The 21,915-nt window shown below is 37.5% G+C and overlaps 1 protein-coding gene across 1 annotated transcript in view; it reads right to left on the reverse strand.

The window, feature by feature from the left end:
- Positions 1-21,915, reverse strand: part of EEA1 (early endosome antigen 1) — a 101,165-nt gene that overhangs the window by 16,196 nt on the left and 63,054 nt on the right. Inside the window, exons 11-23 of the mRNA XM_031057552.1 lie at positions 19,671-19,787; positions 17,356-17,694; positions 13,824-13,973; positions 12,718-12,837; positions 12,282-12,485; positions 11,418-11,618; positions 11,100-11,213; positions 9,724-9,879; positions 7,839-7,978; positions 6,972-7,302; positions 5,411-5,512; positions 4,143-4,337; positions 2,737-2,919 (exon numbers count right to left, since the gene is read on the reverse strand). Coding sequence (XP_030913412.1) covers positions 2,737-2,919; positions 4,143-4,337; positions 5,411-5,512; positions 6,972-7,302; positions 7,839-7,978; positions 9,724-9,879; positions 11,100-11,213; positions 11,418-11,618; positions 12,282-12,485; positions 12,718-12,837; positions 13,824-13,973; positions 17,356-17,694; positions 19,671-19,787 — 2,352 coding nt within the window. The remainder of the gene's footprint in view (positions 1-2,736; positions 2,920-4,142; positions 4,338-5,410; positions 5,513-6,971; positions 7,303-7,838; positions 7,979-9,723; positions 9,880-11,099; positions 11,214-11,417; positions 11,619-12,281; positions 12,486-12,717; positions 12,838-13,823; positions 13,974-17,355; positions 17,695-19,670; positions 19,788-21,915) is intronic.

A 21,915-nucleotide genomic window follows, 5' to 3' on the forward strand; every position in this document is an offset into this window, starting at 1 on the left:
GAGCTCACTCCGGCCCGCAGCCGGGGCCGAGCTGTCGGTGCCAGCAGCGCCTTTCCCGACAGATGCCGGCAGATGGTGCTCCGTGCCCAGCCGAGCACCCACAGCTTCTCATCACCCATGGCCACGCCTGGGAGCTCGGCCCCGCCACCAGCATGGTGCCACACCACGTGAGCGTGGCTCGGTTTTCCATTTAAATCCAGCATCGCTAGGAGGTCACGACATGGTCTGGCCATGCCTCTTCTGGACAATGCTGGGCTCCTGACACTGCTGACTCAACACAGCTCTGCAGGGAGGTCATAACTCTGCTAAAAATCCTGCACTGAAAGACACCCAAGTTTTAGAAACTTCTACCACTGCCTACTAAGAAGATTAAGGCCAATCTAAAACTCAGTCTGCCCATCACTTCTGTCAAAACACACAGCTCTGGGTCAAATGAGCTGCTTTTAATAAGTAACTTGCCTAAGGCAAAATATCATGCAGACAACTGATTTTGAATAGGCATTTTGATATTCATGTATCAAGATTAACATTTTCACTCTGAGGCTGTCTGAATGTGCTTTTTTCTTTTGTGGTCTTCTAAGACAAGTTATTTTTGGGATCTCTAGCTTATCAGAGCGACCCCAAGAAGAGTTCGAAAGTCTCTTTTCCCAGCCCGGCTCTCAAAGAAGGAGTCAGGGCTCTTCATTTCTCGGTCTCAGGATTGTTTATTGTGTCTTATCTATAAAAAAATTTCTCCTGTACTGCCAAGGTCCACTCAGCAAGACAGTCCGAGGCATTCTGCCTGCCCCCGGGGCAGTGTTATGCCTTTATACTAAAAACTACGTGTACAATGTTTACAATTACTTTCCAATACCTATCACCTATATTAGACAGTGAGCTTCTACTCTAAACAAGTCTGTAAGTGCCAACATCACAGCAGAAGATCGAGGCCAAGAAGAAGAAGGAGAAAGACTGGACACGCCCAGATCCCTCCATCTTGCTCCCCTGAATCCCCATTCTAAAAACCCCAAAATCTACTTTTTCACTATCATTCTACTTAATTTGTCATGGCTTGCAGATCTTCATCTAAGGTTGGTAACTTGCTCCACAGGTTATAATCAAAACCACAGGCATCTTGGGCTCTGTGCCAGGGCCTCTGAGACCCCTGGCAGGGGTCTTGGCTGGGGCGGACAGCCAGAGGGATGTCCTGGGTCCTGAGAAGTTATCACTGCTTCTTTAGTTCAATGTTATACTGAGGTAGCACAGCCACGACTAAAGTTCAGCTCTCCACCTTTTCCCCCTTCCAGAAAAAAAAAAAGGTGGCATCAATCAGACCTCACTAATCCTAATTAACAGATGTTTTTTACAAAATTTTTAACTGAAACAGCCTCCAAATTGGTACACTGCTTCAGTACTTCAGAACCCAAATCTTCTTCAGGCTCTCTAGGCTCCACAGAAACTTACATTATAAATCACGTTACCTAATTGCTCACCTTAAAAATCTTTCCCCGTTGCCATCACCTTATTTTACCTTTTAGCATGGAGCTCTCCCTCTCTCTTGCTACCATCCCCATCGGGTCTAAATACATGTGAGACACTTACTGTCCTATTTTATACTTGCCAGAACTAGAGGTCATCAAACTACTTTAATAACAATCCTTATTCACAGCTATTTTTGCAACAAGTGATACTTTAATGAAAACTATACCAAAAACCCCCCTAGTTACTGAACACATCCTATGCTTCTACAGACCATTTTACCAAAAGGTGATTTAAATGCATTGCAGGAAATAAACTCACAGATGTATATGTGCAATAGTAACAAACTGAAAGAAAGAATATGCTTAAACCACCACTGCTTGTTAATCATGCAGAAGTTTCCCACAATTTAACATAGCAATTCAACCATGGTGCACTGAATGTGAAGCTTCAATAAGCTGCAGGGAAACATGGCAGGTAATTTATCACTACAGAGGAGTAAGTCTAATAAAACTGCAGTGGCCTATATGTAAAGGAGGTATTTCTCTGTTTCTTAAAATAACCTGAACCTGGCGTTCACTCTCTGGGGCACAGGATGTCCTTGGGACTAACTGAAGCATTGCCTTAGTACTGACATGAAGCAGAAGGCCAGAAAAAAGGGCCAAAAACCATCTTTGCTGACTGGCTCAACTCTCAGCAATACCTCTTTGAAGGCACTGCACATTAATAGAAAACAAGGTAACTTCAGGTTAGGAATACCAAAATCTTCAAGGACTGGCACTTGTATTCCAGGTAGGCTCATAAGCCTACTGTTTCTGTAAGTTTGACATCTCTTAACATCTACCATCAGCCAGGAATATTCTAGTTAAATCATCTGGAAGACAGCAGTTACTCACATGTTGGCAGACCTTGCCCTAATTAGCTATGCTACTTAAATTAGTTGAAAGCTACATAACAAGTAGTTAGATACTTTCAATTCGTTCAAAGTATATAACAAGAAAAAGCAACTAAAAAATTAACTCTAATGAATATGAAACCAAATCACCCTTCACTTTGCTGCTGCAGAAATGCAAGGGTATTTCAGGTAAACTGGCAAATCTGTTTGCCTTTAAATTAGTTTCAGAATTCCTTTTGTCTCAGGGGAAGGAATTAAACAGCACTAAATTCTATATATAGCAGAAGATTTTTTTTCACTTATACAGTTCTTGCATTGTTTCTTGGTCTTCAAAATGGATATTAACATCTGCTATGTCACATACGACATTAAAATGCAAGTACCTTAAGGTCTTGCCTGGTTGCCAGCAGCTCAGACTCTTTGCCATAAAGATCCAGCTGCAGCTTCTCCATGTTCTCTTTATGTTTATCATGGGCCTGCTGTAAATCTGCTAGCTTGCCTTTCTCTGCTTTCAGCTCCTGTGCTGACAAAATAGACTGCTGTTGTAGTTTATTCTCCAGCTCTGCCTGAAACATAAGCACAGAAAGTTTTAGTTAGTTACAGACAGTAAAGTTAGCTTAAGCATTTCAATAAAATGTATTTCTACTGCAAGAAGAGAATTTTGTTCTTCTTATGGAATAACAGTTCAGTAACTTGATATTTGTGATTTTACATTACATTGTATACCTAATTTAACAACAAAATTGAATTCACTACAAAAGACAAAGTGAAACATATTAAGACTAAACAATAAAAATTGGAATAATGTTTCCAAGTGTGCTGGTTTTGGCTGAGGTAGAATTTTCTTCACAGTAGTTAGTATGGGGGCTGTGTTTTGGATTTGTGGTGGGAACAGCGTTGTCACAGGAATGTTTTAGCTACTTCTTAGCAGTGCTCACATAGCGCCAAGGCCTTTCCTGCTTCGCACACCACCCTATGAGCAAGAAATCTGGAGGTGCACAAGAGTTTGGAGAGGGCACAGCCAGGACAGCTGATCCCACTGACCAAAGGGAAATTCCATACCATAGCACACCATGCCTAGCTTATGGAGCTGGCAGAAGAAGAAAGGGCAGGGAGTTTGGAGTGAGGGTGTTTGTCTTCCCAAGCACCAGCAGCTCTGTGGTGCTGAGTTGATGGCTGGGTTAAACCACAACACCAAGACTTAACGTTTCCACAGGCTGTCTAAAGCACAAATATGAACATGTAGCATTGGGCAGCCAAAGCTGGAGCCACATTTAACAGTGCATGGCACACAGCACAATATTCCCTAATGTTGTAAGACATTTGAACTCTTCCCATTATGGTTTATGAGTTTTATACTGTCACTCAGATAATTTTGGTATAATATGAGAAGACTCGGTTTAAAACTGCCATGGACATTTTAAAACACTGCAGAGTTTGTCTAAAAATACTCTCACAAAATTCTACTGCTTTATAAGAAAATGGCAGCTCTCACTTTGCTCCTGAAGCAAAAAACCCACATTCAATCTAGGTTATTTTATCCCTTTACTAAAATTCAATTCCTATGGAATTGATATTTCACCACAGGTTCTTTTCATTATTGCTGTTGATGTTGTTGTTTTTATCTCCAACAGCATCTGAAGACTTCACTTCCACATCCTGACCTTACCATTTCCAACAAGACTACAGCAAACAGAGTTTATCACAAAGTTATTGACATAAAAGCTTCAATATTTATCAGAGGAATTTACATTCATTTTCTTGTAAGAGTAAGAAAGGACAGTCTTACCTTTTCTAAAAGGGCAGTTTTTAATTCAGCTTGCAGTGTTTCACTATGTTTTTTCTTCTGCTCAAAAGATTCCTTTAATTCTCTCAGCTTTCCCTGGAGATGTTGCTCACTTTTTTCTTTTTCCTTCAGAAGACCCTGGATTTCCAGTACTTGTGCTCTTGCTGAATCAAGGTCTATAGACAACTGCTTAGAAATCTATATTTAAAAATATTAAGTAGCTGTATATAATTTAAATTTAAATCACTTTTTGTACATGCTGTTCACAGAACCAGACCATCCCACAGTGCCACTGCTGTTTCATAGCTATGTGGTTGAACACTGGCAAGCAGATTTTAAGAACTGCCATAACACATTAAAATAATCTGTTATTCCAAATTTACTACCCAGAGATCAACAGCAGTCTTTTTTATCCATTCTAAATTAAGATGAGGCAAGTCTTCTCACACCAGCAGCAGTTTGGGCTCTCCTCCTGCCCACTGCAGCATACACCAAGATCATCCTTCTGCACTTTCCACTGAGCACTACAGCACTTTAGCTGATCGAGTGGGGAGCCAGGGAAGTAGCAGCAATAGTCACAGAGCAATTACCATCACACCTGCACACCCCCAAACCTCTTTCAGACAGTAAGTGTCCATCACAGTCTATCAAACTATGTCTATTGATCAAATCTTTTCTGATTCCTTTAGGGAACAGAAGATGCCTTGGGTAAAGAAGTCCATGAAAGCAGACGTGTCCTTCAGGCTGCCAGCTGCACTGCATGGTCTGAATGCTCATCTTTGAAAAAGAAGTACATTTGGTCCTTATGTAGTCACAAGTGACTGACACAAGTTTGAAAAAGCAATTCAATCCTTGAAGGATATCTGAAAACGTCCTGCCAGCTACACTGAGAACATACTGAATAAGCCTGAGAATAAAATAGATCTAAGGATATGAAATAACAACTTTTATTGTAAGGAAATACAAAAAAAAACGGGGACACAGTAATACCACATAACCATTTCACTAATGAAAAAACCTGAAGGGCTAAAATCCCCTGCTACAGTATGTGGAGCACTGAAAACTACGACTAAAACCTATATTTTAAAGCTTTACATTACCCTCTAGGAAAGATTTAGTATCACCTTATTTCAGTGCCAAAGATAGTTTACAATTTGAGAATTGAAACATCTTTATCTCTTACCAGTCCCAGCAGGTGAGACTGAAAATCAATCTTTTAAACATTTATTATTATTGGTTTTTAGATTTTTGAAACTAAGTGGACAACTTACCCCCTCTTTTTTCTCCAGTGAGTTTTTCAATTCATTCCTCTCTTTAGCTACAGACTCTGTTTGTATCTGAAGCTGGTGTTTTAATTCTTGGCAAGATTTTTCCTAAAAAACACAAGACAAGGAAATATTCCTGTTAGCTTCTAAGACCATGTATGGAGCATTTTCACAAGAGTTCCAAATCCTGAAAAATAATGCTTTCATTTTTAATGAAATATCTTACCTTCTCAACTGCAGGCACTTTCAGCTCAAAATCTCTCAAAACTTTAAGGGAGAAATCTAAGCTACACATTAGATGCCCTGTACTAATAAACTCAGCTAGGTGCCAGAGTTTCTCTGATTAGGGATAATGTCCCTGTTTGAAGCTGTGGTTGGCACCCCTTCTCCTTCTTGATGAAATAGTGGGCTCATTGGTCTCGTTCAGGATCTAAAATTCCCTCATGTTCTAAAACTCACAAGCAAGTAAATTTGCAGACCTCCATGCATATGCAACCATATATTAAGTCCAAATACTACATATTTAAGATAGTGGAGAGCCTCCAAAAGAGTCCAGAACTAGAAGCAGAATCTGGACTACTGCCTTTAAGTCTAAACTGGGGAGAAAATCCTTCAAGTTTTTAGGAGAAACAAATCTTAAAACAGCAGTAACTAAGAAAAGCAAACAAAAGAGCTTTCCTTCAAAAGGTGAATGAATAAGAGAAAAATGTTCTTTTTAACTAGGAGCAGATTTTTTTTTTTAGATCAGAATAAAAGCAGCTCTGAATGGGCTCTGGAAAATGGTGACATGTAAGATGAGAAGAGTATAAGAAGGACACCCCTTGCCACATCTGAGACAAGGGTGTCAGAACAACTGACATATAGTGCCCATTCATATCACCAAGGCAGAAGAGGTAAGAAAAAGGTGTATCTTAACCCTAGTAATAGTTTACTTTCTTTACCATAATAGGTTGCTCTGGTGGTCAAGTACTTGTTATACTGTCACTTGTAAGACCTTCCGGAAATTCAAATAGTTCTAGTATTCCAATAATACCTTAAGCTAGGCATTCCCTAAATGACAGATGATGTTACTCTCTCTGCCTGCAGAACGCAGCTTTTCAGCATGTCCAGACAAACACACAGGAAGTTCTATATACGAAGACTTCAGAAAGGGAATTAAAATGGCCTCAGAAAAATAACTTATTCAATAAAACAGCATTTTAGCAAAGGTTCTAAAACTTTGTGTTGTTATAATACAGTTGATATATTTTTTAAAAGGGGGACATTTGCCATCAAACTGTTTCACCACTTGTCATCTCCATTTAGTTTCTTCATTATGTTAAAGGCACGCAGCAAGAAGAAAGGATTCTGTTATGTGATATGATTGATGCTTACTACTGTAGATATCTAGGCAAAAATTTAAGGTGGGAAATGTATGAACTACTAAAAATCACAATTTGGTTTTCCTTACAGTACTAAATATTCATGCATTTTCATCATATGTACATTGTTTTCAAACAGAAAGCAAAATCATTTTATCAGAATGTATATACACCAAACTTAATGCCTAACTAAAGAATCTACTAACCATTTCTGCCACAGCTGCTTTTCCTTTTTTAATTTCTTTTTCTAACTCCTCCTTTCTTTTTTTGAAGGATTCAGAGCTTTTTGAGAGCTTATCTTTGGTTTCTGTAAGGTCCTTTAATAGAGTGTCCTTCTCTAATTTCACTTGTTGCAGCTCTGATGTGGCTGCTTGCATTTTACAATCAAGTTCCTTGAGCTGTTTACTTGTATCTTGATTTGATTTCTCAAGGTTTTGTTTGAGACTGGCCTTTTCTGCCTCCTGCTTTTTAATTTGTTGATTTGCTTGATCAAGGGCCTCAGATTTCTTCTGCAAATCCAGTTGAGCATTAGACATCCTGCAAATACAAAAGGATAAAACATACTTAAGTTCTTTTTCATGGGTTCTTTTTTATCCTTAAATGTCTCTGCTTTCATCCATGGCCATTACATCTTTCCAGTTAAGACAAAACAGCAATTTCAGAAACTAGTTTTGAGATGGTTCTTTCTTCCTCCACTATAATGAACAGAAAATACCCCTTTGCTGCTTATGCATAAATTGCAAACTTGTATTTGAAAAAGGTTACAGAGCTATAGATATTTCAAGATGGACCTCACTACATCAAACTGTTCAGCCATTTAGCTGACAACAAGCACAGTGAATGAAATGAAGAAGTGCAGTGAATCACAGCAGCCAGTGACTGTGAGACAACATGGCAGACGGAGTGAAAGACAACAGGTGGGATATAACACAGTTCTTGTAGCAGAGGGGACACAGCACTTGTTTATGACTTTATGAAATCACAGGAGAGAAGCAGAAAATTTCAACTCTAGTCCAAACTGCCCCAGTTTTATGTCTGACTTTGAAAAGTACTATAACACAGGAAATGCATACGCTTCTCTTGCTGCTTCAAGTTGTTTACTCAGTTCTGCTGTCCGGAGATCTAATTCTTTGTTCTGATGTTGCTGTTGCTGTAACTCCTGAAAAGCTTGCTCTTTACTTGCTCTAGCATCAAGAATGTCACCTTCAAGTTTCTGAGAGAGAAAAATAAAAAGATAGAGCCATCAGAACACAACCAACAATATAAAAATAGCAATAAAAAGCAAAGTCATCTAGTCTGTGAGTAGCATTAACTGTAGAAAGCAGTGACAACTCTCACATATCATCTGTTTCATTACTTTGCAATTTATCTTTCACTGTTTAGTTCCTGCTAATCACCTGCTCCTCCAGAACTGAACTATTGTGGTAAAACACTCTAAAAGCATCTCTAAATAAAAGGCCCAGCAGGCATTTTATTGCAAAGTAATAGACAAAAAGCTTTACAGCAGAAACAAAGACAAACTAAAGTGGTGAAGAAATTCTGTGCTTGCCTGGAAATTCTGGTTTTTTCCAAAGCTACTTTTTCACGCACATGGAATATAAAGAACACAGGAGCCTTCAGTAAATGGGCACTGTTTAGACTCTTCAACATGCTGTCTGTTTTACAGGCACTTCTGCTTTCACACAGAGACCACAATACGAAGTGGCCAAGTTTCTCCAAAAAATTTCCTGAGGGCTTCTTGTTTTCTATTTTTTTTAAATGCCACATATTCAACTGGAATAATCTCAAAGAATGGTGATGATGCCAAGATTTTACATAGAATTGCATTCCTGTTGACAGCATCAACAACCCTGCTCAGTTTCACACTTCAGCTACCAGGAACCCCATAAAATCACACACAAGCACGCTCTGTATTTCTCCCAAGCATTTGTGTCCATTGGCTACTTGTGAAACTTCAGCAAAAGAATGAAAACTAAAAACACAAATCAAAGTAGGCAAGAAAAAAACCCAGTGTCCAAAAGAAGAGATGCAAGACCAAAATACTTATGCTGACAATTAAATGCATGACAGCTTTAATTTTTAATAGCATTGGATTTAAAATTTCATACAGGGAAAACAATCTTCATTCTCCTCAACAGAGCACAAAAGCTAAGAAAAACACCCAACTCAGTCGTGAGCAAAAAGACTACTAACCTCCCTCAGAACAGACAGACAACACTGCAAAACCAGTTCTGCATGGCTCCCATGATCTCTGAATCATATGCTTTTGTGTGTTACGAATTTTGACTACCAAGATTTTTTTTTTAAATAGTGAACAAAGGTCAAAGCCTAAATTTTAAAGCTCTCAAGCATCAGGACTAATCCACATCCTTAACTGAAAAGACTAGTATATAAAAACACCATAAAGTTCTGCAAACCTTCTGCCAGAATTATGTGGACTTTAAAATAAAAACTGATTTCAGAAGTGGAATGCAAAACTCCAGATTAAGTTAAGAGATGAAAGAGTGATAAATAAATCTTACTAAAAAGCCTACTGAAAGGCTTCAGAAATAAATTAAACCAGACAGGCAGAGGTAAGCAAGGCTAGCCAATGTAACACATATTCCCTGCTACTACTCATAAAGTGTATAAGTTCAACTTGAAAACTCTAATTTTGGGATATATTCATATTCCCTCACATAAAAATTTCCAGGTAGCAGAAAGGTTGGTAGAAGCACACACACAGGAAAACGACAAAATAATGGCAGTGTCATAGGCCTATCTATTTAATGTGATATACTAGCATGGGAGAAGAGAACAGGATTAAATGGTGAATCAGGAAACATTAGTGAGAAAGAAAACCCATAACAGTGATATTGATATAATCCTTCTCCCCTAAGTTGAGCACAGCTTTTACCACATGCTGCCTAACAGCAGAGATCAGTTTCTGCAGGTCCAGATATTGTGTTCAATACAAACCTTAAACTGTGTCTCCAGTTCTTCAGTTTTCTGTTCTAAAGAAAGGCATTTTTCTTTGTACTCTTTAAGACTGGCTTCCAGCTGAGTACAGTATTCCTGCTTGTCATTCAGCTTAGCTGTAACCTGATCCAACTGAGCACTGACCTTATTTAACTCCTGGGTAAAACAAAATACAAAGGTTGTTACTTTTTAAGTAACTTCAAAAATTACTAATGTCATATATGCTTTAAAGTATCTGATGTGTTCAAATTAAAAAGGAAAATAATGTTTATATTTTATTCTGAGGGGTAGGATATTGAAAGGAGAAGCACAAACACATGCAGAAAGTTCCTCTGTTTCACTGAAAAAATTATTTTAAAGCCTCAATATTCTCTCAAATCTTACAGGCTCTGGGATAAATGTTAACAAAGGTGTTTAAAGTTGTACGTGGAAGAGGAACTGTAGATAATAAAGGCACTAGATCCTCAAGTTAGTACTGCAGTAACTACAAAATGACATTAAAAAACAGAGATAAAATTTTTGATGTCTTTCTTTGTCATGAAATCAACCATCAAAGAGGAAAGCCAATAATATGGAAATGCTCAGTTCCCCACATACCAGGGATGATTTCACAACATTTTGTCCAACACAAAACAAATAAATTCTGCAAGAGACACAAACACATTCACCTAGTAACCACTATGACAGCTACATCAAAGTTCACTGTTCTCCAACCAAGGTGATGTATTTAGTAATTAATTAATTATTTAATGGCTGCAAAAATTTGTCTCCTGTTTACAGTGACTAATTACACTTCCATGCTACAAAATAGTAACATATTAACATCTGCTGGATGTTTCCATGAAGAACACAGCAGCACTGATTTTAACTATGCAAATATTTGATTCAACAGACGGTAAAATGCTTCCCGAGGATTAAAACACATTAAAAAACATGTAATTTTATCACCAGCCTTTTGATTTTTTATGTCAGCTGGCCCACAGAGAATTATTTCTGAATACCAGCAGCTGATAGGACATTTATCTGAGTCAGTAGTAAGAGTTAGGAGTTTTTGCTTCTAGTAAGTGTGTTCTACAATCTTTTCTTCATAGCATACACACAGGAATTGAATAATACCTCCAGAATACCCAAGGAAAGCTTAGATTCTAAAGAATAACCCTACAGCAAGGAGTGGACTCCAAAATAAATTCCTTGCACTGTGAAGTATATCTGCTCTGGAGCAGCAAAAGGAATTGAATGCATACCACATGGTTAAAATATTCTAAGTTATCATTTCCCAATGCTTATTCATATGTTCATTGAGTTTGTAAATAGACTATTCTTAGGCTTTTAAGCAGTTTTTAGGTAACATAGAAAATTTATGTGCCGCTTAATACCTGTTGTTTATCTTGCAGTGCATTCTGGGCAGTGTCCAGATGGTTCTGTAGATCTGCCCTCTGAGCAGCTTTTGATGCTTCTGCTGAAAGTAGCAATTCAGTCTTCGCTTTTACCTGAAAGGTAAATTGTACTTCACTAAAACATCTGTTTTACCATAGCTCATTCTAGTTTTTTGATAGCCATCAGTAAGTTTAATAGTAAAATCAGCAGTATTCATGTGTTAGTGCATGCATTTCCTTGAAGAAAAATGCATCTTTTCCCAAATGGGAAATCACACCCAGAATTTTTCATCACCATCAAATACAGAGATCCATTACCTGCACATCAAGTTGTGACACTTTCTCTTTACTTTCATTTAACTGACTGGTTAGTTCAGTGATGTTTGTTTCTAGGGAAAGCACACGATCTTGGGCAGCTCTTAGATGTGCCTTTTGTTCCTGCACCTGTTCATGCAAATTCTCTTGGGCTTGTTTATGACTTTCTGATTGATTTTTCAGCTTTTCTGTCAGTTGGGTTACCTGCAGTGGAAAAAAAAAACAGCGTGAGAAGGTTGGAACAGCATGTCCAAGGAAGTAAAAACTTAATTTTAGTGTGTCTTATTATGGCTCTGGAGACTCAATGCTATCACATTTCTTTTCCTGAACCATTACAGTAAAGCTATATTGTTCACAACACCAGAGTTGAAATAGGTTACCAGCTGAAAATAGAAGCAAAAGAGAATTGTCAATTTGGCCTTAATGTAACAGAAACAAAATACTAAGGAGACAACCGATGCAGGCTAAACTGAATTTTAGTGCTGAAAGCCAGATTCAAGCCTCTTTTTAAAATAAGCGAAACAAATGTATATATTATTTTTATTTACATATAGTTATATTTATAGTTTTTTACAAGCATACACATATACAAATATATATATAAGGTTATTTGTATGGCTATTTGGAAGTACACATTACTAGCATATGTACAGATGAAATATCTAGGAATTGCTTTCCCTATGCTGATAGCATGGAAGTCACCAAAACACAAATCACGTGAAATTTACAGTAAGATCTTTAAAGCAAGTTTAAAGTAATAGACTAGTATAGCAAATATTATTGTCATATCTGATGAGATAGAAAAAAAAAGGAAACAAGATTCCAAAATGAGAATGAATGAAAAGAACCAGATCTTGACATTCTTACCTGTATTTGTAATGCATGGTTTTTCTCTTGTAGCTGGTTAAGAACTGCAGTTTCTCCTTCACCAGCTTGAATTTTTGCATATAAGTCCTCTCTTTCCTTTTCTAGCAGAGAGATGTTGTCCTTACTTTTTTGAAGCAAAGCCTCAAGATTTTGAATTTTTTGGTCCTTATCTCCAATTTGTCGTAGTACTTGCTCCAGATCATTCTAGACAAGAAGATAATAGTGTTTAATTATAAGGACCTTAAAACTTGGGCCTAATGCATAAAATATTGGATAAATTTATCAAACACTTTTTGTATATTCTATTCCAGATTTGGAAGTTAATTTCTTGAAACTAATATAATTCCTGCAAGTCACTTTTAGAAAGAAGAAGTATTTAGCATAATGAAACCCTGGAACCCCTCCACTTTCATGTGAGGATACATAACTACATTACCTGGGCTTCTCGTAGTTTTGCTGTTGTATTTTGCTGAAGGGTCTGCTGCTCCTGGTGCTGCTGCTTTGCCTTTTCTAACTGATGCTGCAATTCTGTGGAATTTGCTGCTTTTTCCTTTAGCTGAAAAAAACCGCCAAAACCAAATACCAAACAAACCACACTAATAAGTGGAAAAAAAGCACCACTCAGTATGCCAACTGAACTCAATGTTCATTCTATTTTAGTGTAAACATGGATTTTTAAAAACTTGTATAAAAACAAAAATCTGTAACACTAGATCAAAATCTAATCAAAGCATTCATTACAATTAATCGGTGAGATTCTATATCACAAGCAAGAACTATAAAAGAATTATCAGAAGCATGTAATTTAGCTCTCAAATAATCTAAAATATAAGAAATTTTTAGTATTTTTTTGCAATAGTTGTTAAGATGTAACATGACTGATAATAAAGATACTTGAAAAACAACATTATTAATACTTTTGGCAATTTCAGTAGCAACTATCAGTCATTATTTTAGTAGCAACTTCAGTTTAGCAGTCTCTCCACTTCTATACTAGTCAAGGCTTTGCAAATTAGCTACAGAAATTTTAAAGCTTTGACAACATACCACTCAGATATTTGGCCAATCGCCCTACAGCCAGCAGAAAATCAGCAACACATACAAGATATCCATTAAAACAAATAAAAATTAATAAAACAAGTGTTTTCTGCCCATCCAACCCCCACTGATTATTAACTATCAATGACCTGCTGTACCATGCTTACTTTTTCTTCATGTAGGGCTTTATCTTAAAAAAATATCTACATACCAAAATACCTATATAGGCCTTTGTGCACCTAAGTCATTTCTTCACAAGACCCTTAGACAAAGCTTGTAAGTGCAAAATGCACAGCTTTTATTTGTTAAGCACCACAAACACACATACATCTGTAAAGACAAGCAGCGTCTAAGCAGATTTTGATAATTTTATTGTAAGTCCTTGACAGTATTAGTCAAAAGAAATTCCCATGAAAACAAACTTTATAAACTGCAGTATCACCACAAGTGTGTGTACAGATATATCACCAGAACAAACTATAGAATCTGCATAAAAAACCCTACCTGCTCTTCAGCACGAGAAAGTTTTAGCTGTAGGTCAGCCACCTGCTGCTCTCTGTCCATCAGTTTCTCACTGGACAGCTGCCTCTGTTCCTTGAGCCGCCCGTGTGCTTCCCCTAACTGCCGCTCTGTTTCTAGGAGTTTACTGTGCAACTGCAAAAAAGAGTCACCCACTTTTTCAGTCATTCCTTAGCCAACAGTGATACAGACTCATTTCATGCAATGTTTACAGGAAGTTTTCATAATCCAGACCAAAACAAGTCCATGACCTCCTGCATGTACCTCATACACCTCAGAAACACAGATCATATTAAAAAACAGCATCAATGGCACAGGCAAGAAGAGATATTCAAAAAAGTGGGTTGGAAGGACCCAGAAACATCCTTATTAATCTACAGGAGCCCTTCAAAACAAGTCACAGAGATTTAACAAGAAGAGGGTGGTCCTTCAAAAGCATAAGGACTATAGAGTAAAATAATGATGCTTTGAGCCATCTCGGCTTATCCAGTTCACCAACTGACTCCTGTGAAGCCAGTGGCTGAAGCACTCTGCCTTTACCTGCTCCACTGCCTCCCACAATACACTGTTCTGCTAGAATATTAAGAGTGAAATTTTTAGCTTGAGCTGGCTACATCAATGGCATTCATTCTCTGCACTGAAGAGATACATGAACAGTCAGTGTAGGGTACATGGCAACTTCAGTGGCTTACAGTCCAGCACTTTCCAGCAGCAAAGAGTAAGTAGGTGGATGTGCTCTTCCAGCTAGACACAAACCTGCTTCATGATTTTATCAGTCATCAAAAGCAGTACTGCACCATCTTCAAAGTGCAAGGATGGCCTTTTACAATTCACTGTTCTAAAAAGCTCTTTTCATAAAATCAGCTCACTCTACATGAAACTGTCACTATAGGTCCTGGGTTGCCTCCTGCCTACTTCTACACGGACCTGTTCAAGCACACAATGACCTGTTAACTCAGTGCAAAACCAGAGAAAGGATCAGACCTTGCAGCACAGCAAGAACTTTGCATAGATTGTGGGAAAGCTATGAATGAAGCTTGCTCCCCCTATGCATTTATGTTCAAGGCCCTTGAACCATTCACCTTTTAACTCCAGGTCCTCCCTTCAATACCCCTAAACCTTCCTCAGCTTCCCTTAAATCCCTACTAATATCTATGCAAAAGGCAGCCCAATTTTACTGTCCACTGCAAGCAATCACTGTTTGACCAACTGGCTGCCCAGCAGAGCAGAAAAAGGAGCAGTGATTGTGATACCATTACACTTTCCACCCAGGTGTTAAGGTGGGATGAAGCATCTCTCCTGCTGTTTCCCAAAGAATTTAACACTGAAGTACTTAATACTGAAGTCCTTTGGGCCACGTGTCAAAATTTAGCTCAAGTTATCAAAAAGTGGAAAAGTTTAAAGGGTTTGGAGGCAGGGAAATAAATGTATCCATGACTTACCTTCTTAAAAAAAATCAAACTATATTATCTGCCCACAACCACAAAAATCATGAGTGAAAAGCTGTTTGGCATGTGGCCAAGATGCTGACTGCTAACAGTGACTGTACAGTTAAAAAAGAGGTAGGAGAAGAGGGAGGATAGGATGAGGAAAGAGACCATAATCTCTCTTCCAGTAACTAAGAACATTCGTCTTTTCTTGCAGGATCACCAAATTATAAATATTTCCCCCTCACTGAAAATACAAACAAGAACTGTAGGAAAAAATCTATTGAAGAAAGGGCGCAATAAGATAACTATTAACTCTTCATTGCTACGCTGATACTGGGAGAAAATGTTTGGAAAGAGGGAAATCAGTAACAATATTTTACACTAGTAACTTTTATTACAGACATGGTTAAGTATTTTTGAAGAACTTTAAGATGACATTTAAGTAAACAGGACCATAAAATCCAGGATTAACCTATGCTATAGAACGCAAAAAAAAATCATGAGAAAATATCTAGACTTTGAAAGATATAATCAAGTAGATTCAAATTTTCTCAACAAAATCTATTAGCAATTAACACTTCTTAAAAACTGAAGGAGTCCATACTCTCTCACCCACACCCTCCTCCTACTGCTGTGCCGGAGCCAACATTATAACTGAATTTTCTTCCATGAAGATCACTTCTTCCGCATCACCCAAATTCTAACACATACAAACTTAACCAGACATGCACTCATTCAAATGAATTTTGAGATGACAAGGATTCTTAAAAAATGTGATTTGACTAAACAACTCTACATATACCTCCATAAACAGAATTCATAATGTTAAATGTAAACTAATGGGCTACATGCATAAAAAGGCAACTCCAGTGAAGTACCAAGTGAAAAAATACGAGGAATTTAGTCTTTCCAGTACAACAGTAAATGAACTCTCCTTTGCAGGAAGAAAAAAGAGAATATGTTTATGCTTAGCTTTTCTTTTATACCAGGTACAAAGGGGTTTTTTTCCTGCAGTATTCTTTTATCATACAATTCTAAAACACATCCTGAAGTTCAGTGGCTTGTTTGGTTGTCTTCCTTCCCAATGGTATCACCAGAGAATGTGTCACGCCTCCATTTCCTATCATAGGAATTCATTCAGCAATGCTTTACTCACCATCCTCCTCCTTAATTTGCCCACCCCAAAAATCCTTCTTGAAAATGTCCTCTGAGGCTGAAGACAGATTTCAGCTCAACCTCTTGGCTATGATTCTGTTGCCCAGGCAGTTTCACCAAATGCAGATAACTAACATAATTATCTCCTCTCACCCTGACAGAAGACTGATGGGAGAAGGAAGGACATTCTGGGGATGTAATACACACATAAATGTGGTTCAGCCAAGTCATAGTTCTTCCAAGATAAACTATACACAGGGAGCTTGCAACTTGATGTGTTTCAGATTTTACAAGGGGTTGAAAACTCAGAAACACTCACTTTAACATAAATAAGTTTTAGCAAGATTAAAATGAAGTATGTCATACTAACAAATAAAGATATAATTTTTTACATCTCAAGTCTGGACATGATTACTGATACACAAATATTTCTCCAGTCTAACACATTACTCTCCAAAAAAAGATAAACTGAATTCAACCAACCTCAAGTTTCAAAATGCTCAATGTTATATGGAAGTCCTACTTAGCTCTGTCGTTTGACTCAGCAGAATAATAGCTTCTGGTGGGGGGGATGTATGCTCTGGATGCTTTCCCAGCTATCAGCAACATAGCTGATATGTTTGGGGAGAAACACAAAGGAAGCAATATCAAGATTTCACATTACCCTGGCTTTTCACACTAGGTATTCCCTACTACATTCACTACTCAGACTTAAACCAAACACTGTTTGGTTCTAATGTAAAACCAAGACTTGCTTTTCTCAAACTTCTTACAGAGTAGTAAAATACAAGTGCTGGTTATTTACTCTCCTTCAAATAAGGAAATGTAAATGCATGTTCATAAGAAATATGCATATGCAGTTTTTTTAATTTATGAGATGGTTTTAAGGAACCATTCAAATAGGATGGTCTAGGAGGCTTAAGGAAACTTACCTGACTGAGCTCGCTTTGGAGTTGCAGGCCATGCTGCTCTTTTTCCTCCCTCTGCTGCTGGAGCTGTTTACATTCTGCCTTGAGATGCTGGTACTTTGTTTCTACTTCAGATAACTCTTCTTTAAGCTTCTGGCTTGCTTCTGCCTTCTCACCTAGCTCTGTCTGCAATCTCTGTATCGAGGCTTCAGATGCAGACAGCTTCGCCTGAAGCTGTTGGCAGTCCAGGTCCTTCTGGTGAAAACTTGCCTGCACATTCTTCTTACTCACAGATACTTCATTGTGTTTTTCTTCCAGCTGGGTGTAGTCCTGTTCTTTCTTCAGCAGCTTCTCAGTTAGACTCTGTAAAGAGTTACACAGCAATTCAAGTACAATTCTGCTTGCACCTGTTCAACATATTATTCAAATTTCTTTGTAAGTGTTGCTGCTGAACAGTGAAGAGCTTGTACAAAAACATTATTAAAGAAAATATTAACCTGTATCTTTTATTACACACATTGGTTCTGAAGCCCATACAGCACACAGTTTCAACTGGAAATACTGTTTTTTATATTCTCACACAAATTCACTTCCTCTTACTGAGAACATGACACAAACTCTATTTCTGTATCCTGAAAATTAATTTGTTTTCCCTGAATGTTCAAACCAACTTAATTACAACTGCAATTGCTTGGGGAAAAGTTGAAAAGTTTTCCATGCTAGCTATCTTCTGGGCTACAGGCCCTTACTGGCCTCTGCAAGGCAAGCCAAGCCCCATAATTACTGTGCTTTAAAAATGACAAAGAGAGAGGTCCAGCTGATCTCAGAAAACTTATCCTATATACTTATATATACCTCTGTTTTTCTCAGTATAGCTTCTGAAAATATAAGAAACAGCTTTCTTGCTTGAGGTTGTACATGAGCTTGAAAAACTTCATATCAATGCACAGAAATATCTTCTCACATTGCAACTAGGTTATAAATCAATGTTCATATCAAATGTATTATATTCTATATATTCTCCATATAATGTGCTCTATCATGAATTAATGGCTCCTCCCTGATAGATTTTTCAAGGATGACACACTGTTCAAAGTGGAAGCAATTTCTCTTATTGGAAGCTATCTTACCTTTTCCAATTCTAGGTCCAACTCCTCCAGGGCCAAAATTCCTTAGCTAGCATATAATTCTTATGGATATCACCTTACAAAAAGCTGCATTAAGAGATGGCTGTAAACTGCTTTAAGTCACTAAAACTGCGAGAGGAAAAGCAGCTCACTGCCACTTCTCCTCTTCCAATTCCTCAACTGGTGTTTGGCATTAACCTGACATAGCAGAGGACTCTCTCTTAATGTGTGGTTATCTTACGCATCAGTCTGTTTCACTCCTCATTGTTAATGGAATACCAACAGATTCAGGAAAGGGCTCTATATTGTATAGCACACTTCTGCCAAAAGCTTGATTCATTGTTGCTGGTCTGTGGAAAATTACAGCATGACAACTCTTACTTTTTCAGTTCCACACTTGATTTAGTGAGCCAAACAGAGTCATCCTGCTAAAGGTAGTTTCATTTACCAAATTTTAATTGTACCTTCTTATATTTTTTGCAAATGCTTTAATATTACATTACACTAAATACACTCTGTTTGGTCCCTGCCCTTTCCTCTTCCAAGGCTGACAAGGCTCTAGTAAATGCATGTATGTTATACCCAGTTCATATCTAGTGTAACATGCAACATGAAGCTGTACACATCTTTGTCCTTGTTTCCTGTCCCCCTTTATTTCCATTTTTACCTCCACAATACATGACTTCTAAACACAAATACAAAATGCAGCAAGCTCAAAGAGCTCTGGTAACAGCTCTCAAAGAACGTAAGTTGAGAAATTTCTGGAATTAATTTCCATTTTCTACCATTCATTATGCCAGTAAATGGCCTGAAAAATATGACTAAAGTATAATCTAAAAGCTAAGAAACTGGAAAGCCAACAAAGAGAACTGAGAATATCTTTCAAACTATGATTTTTAGGCAAATGTATTATTTCCAGGGGTACTACTTTTAATGTGTGAGATGGCAATTCTGCTTAATGATAGGTAAGCATGAGCTACAGCTATTAAAAATTTGCAATCATAGCAACCTAAAGAATTTCAGTTGTAGGGTATGATGATCATTAAAATACAGTATTTGCTTGCACATTATCGTAATCCAATTGTTAAACAAAATGGCAAAGGAATTCTCAGCTCCTGCAAGAAGTTAGTCTTCAGTGTCTCCAAAGGCATTGTGTGATGTGTTTCCATTTTAATGTGAGCTGACAAGCACAGGAAATAAAAGCATTCTCACCTGATTCTTCTGTTCTAGCTCTTTGACTGAACTTTGAAGTTTTTGCAGCTCCTGAACATACACAGCTACCTCCTGAGGTCCTTTGGCAAGTTCAGCTCTTAATTGGTTAATGGTAGCCTGAAAAGACAAACAGAAAAATCCACATTTAAAACAAAGATTTCCATGCATAATCCAACAAAAGCAAGATGTCTGGTAGTAAAATAAAAATACATTTTCTATACAAATAAAATGCCTAGGGAAAAAATAACCAGTAAACTAAGCTCAGAGCACCATCAGAAGTATCACTGAGTGTAATTTCCCAGCTGAGATTCATTATGTCCTATTCTGGAAGACAAAAATCTGACTCAATCCAATAGCAAATGCCAGGTTGAACCCAAAACTGATGAAAATCATAACAGATTATCCATTAATAATTATCACAGTTCTAGCCAAAGGTGAAACCTTTCCAAGTCATGGCAGTTACATGGCCAAAATCTTGGCCACTTCAGGAAGGGAAATGTGCTGGAAAAGGCTCTAGAAGCAACAGCATCTGGCATTTGATGCAAACTTGGTGTGTGACTTTTGGACACATCAACCCTGCAGGTCAGCATAATCAGAGGAACAATACTACCCCATTAAACAGCATCAGTACAGAACAGAATATATCAATGACTGCACAGTATTTGAATACAGTAATGGAAAAAAACAAGTAAAGCACTTTAGGGCATAGCTACCCTAAAACATGTTGTGTATTAATGCACCCATTGAAAATATGCTATATAGTAGTAACCTTTTATAAACAAGTTTTCTTTCCTATTGTTCTCATAAGCAGAGATTTCAGCACAAATACTGAATTCAATAGTGAATAAATACTGAATTCAAAAGTGCATAAATACTGAATTCAATAGTGAACTAAAGCAGAACAGAAGTAATAGACAATGACCATCAAATTTACAACCTTCCTACAGAAAAAGGAACACCAAAGAGAACATAAGAACACAGTACATGACTGCATATAGTTAACTGACTTTCTGTAACCCTGTGCTTCACAATACTGTCTCATAACAGAGCTGTTAGCTAAAACACATCCTAGGATTGGTCTTTTTTGGCTAAACCTTCCAGGGTGTTATCAGAAAACAGTATGGTTATTTCACACTGAGAGAATATAATGCAGAAAATGTGCAGGTAGCTTACAAAGGACACCACTGCAGCCTTTCCAACTAGAAACATAATTTAAAGGCATAAAGATCCATTTCTTGGTCACAATTCAGTAAGACCATCCCCCATTTCTTTCTTAACAGGGAAACACATTCTGGTATTTTCTTGCTGATGTGTCTGTATGAATAATGAACCATTAAAAAACCAGGAATGCATCTCTTCAATAACATCTTGAAATTGTCATGATATGACAGAAATTTGCTATGAAAATTAAATGCTTTCAAAAAAAAAATTACCTCAAATTTAAGTGTCTCTATTAGAAAGTAGAAGGATAAAATGGATGAATGAAAGATGGAAAGCAGTTGCAAAAGCTGCACACTTCCTCAAATTTGTTTTATAAATATTCCAGTGTTTCTAATGCCTTTGCTTAGTAGGAGGGGAATAAAAAACCCAAACAAAAAAACCACTAGGCCTGGCTTTATTAAATTTACCCTCAATTTAGGCTACTAATTTTGTTTACTTCTTTGGGCACTCAAGTCAACAATGAAGCCTAGCTGCTTCATTTATTGAAGATTTATAAGATACTGAAACAAATCCCAATAAGCAGAGATTCACAGCAATGCTTAGTTCCAAAGCAGCGCAGCTGTTTTCATTACACATTCACAATGCAGGAGCAAATATAGTAAAAAATTAAAGATGAAAGGAACTGCTCAGTATGAATATTCATGTGAAAGATGCAGATGCTGGTTTCAGGAACAGTTCTGAAAAAAGATATAAACACCCAACAGATTTAGGTGACAATTGTAAACTACACTGTTCTTCACATCCCTCTCCTGCAGCATTTGAAGATGCTCATATAGGGCTAATATGATTTTTTGTTATTTTCACCCATACTGAGCATTTACCTTATTTTAAAGATATTCACTTTGAAAACCAATATTAATATGTGTATCCTTAGCCAGCCTGTAAAACCAGCCAAGAATGGTGTAAAAATCACTTTAAACTTTCAGTCCTTGATGTGTTCTTGAAGAGTAAAGCTGAGATGAAACATGGCCAAACATTTATGTCAAGCACTGCAGCCAATGTGCCCATGAAGGACTCCCAGCTC

Source organism: Geospiza fortis, unplaced genomic scaffold (genome assembly GCF_000277835.1).
Source record: "Geospiza fortis unplaced genomic scaffold, GeoFor_1.0 scaffold186, whole genome shotgun sequence".
Classification (NCBI taxonomy): domain Eukaryota; kingdom Metazoa; phylum Chordata; class Aves; order Passeriformes; family Thraupidae; genus Geospiza; species Geospiza fortis.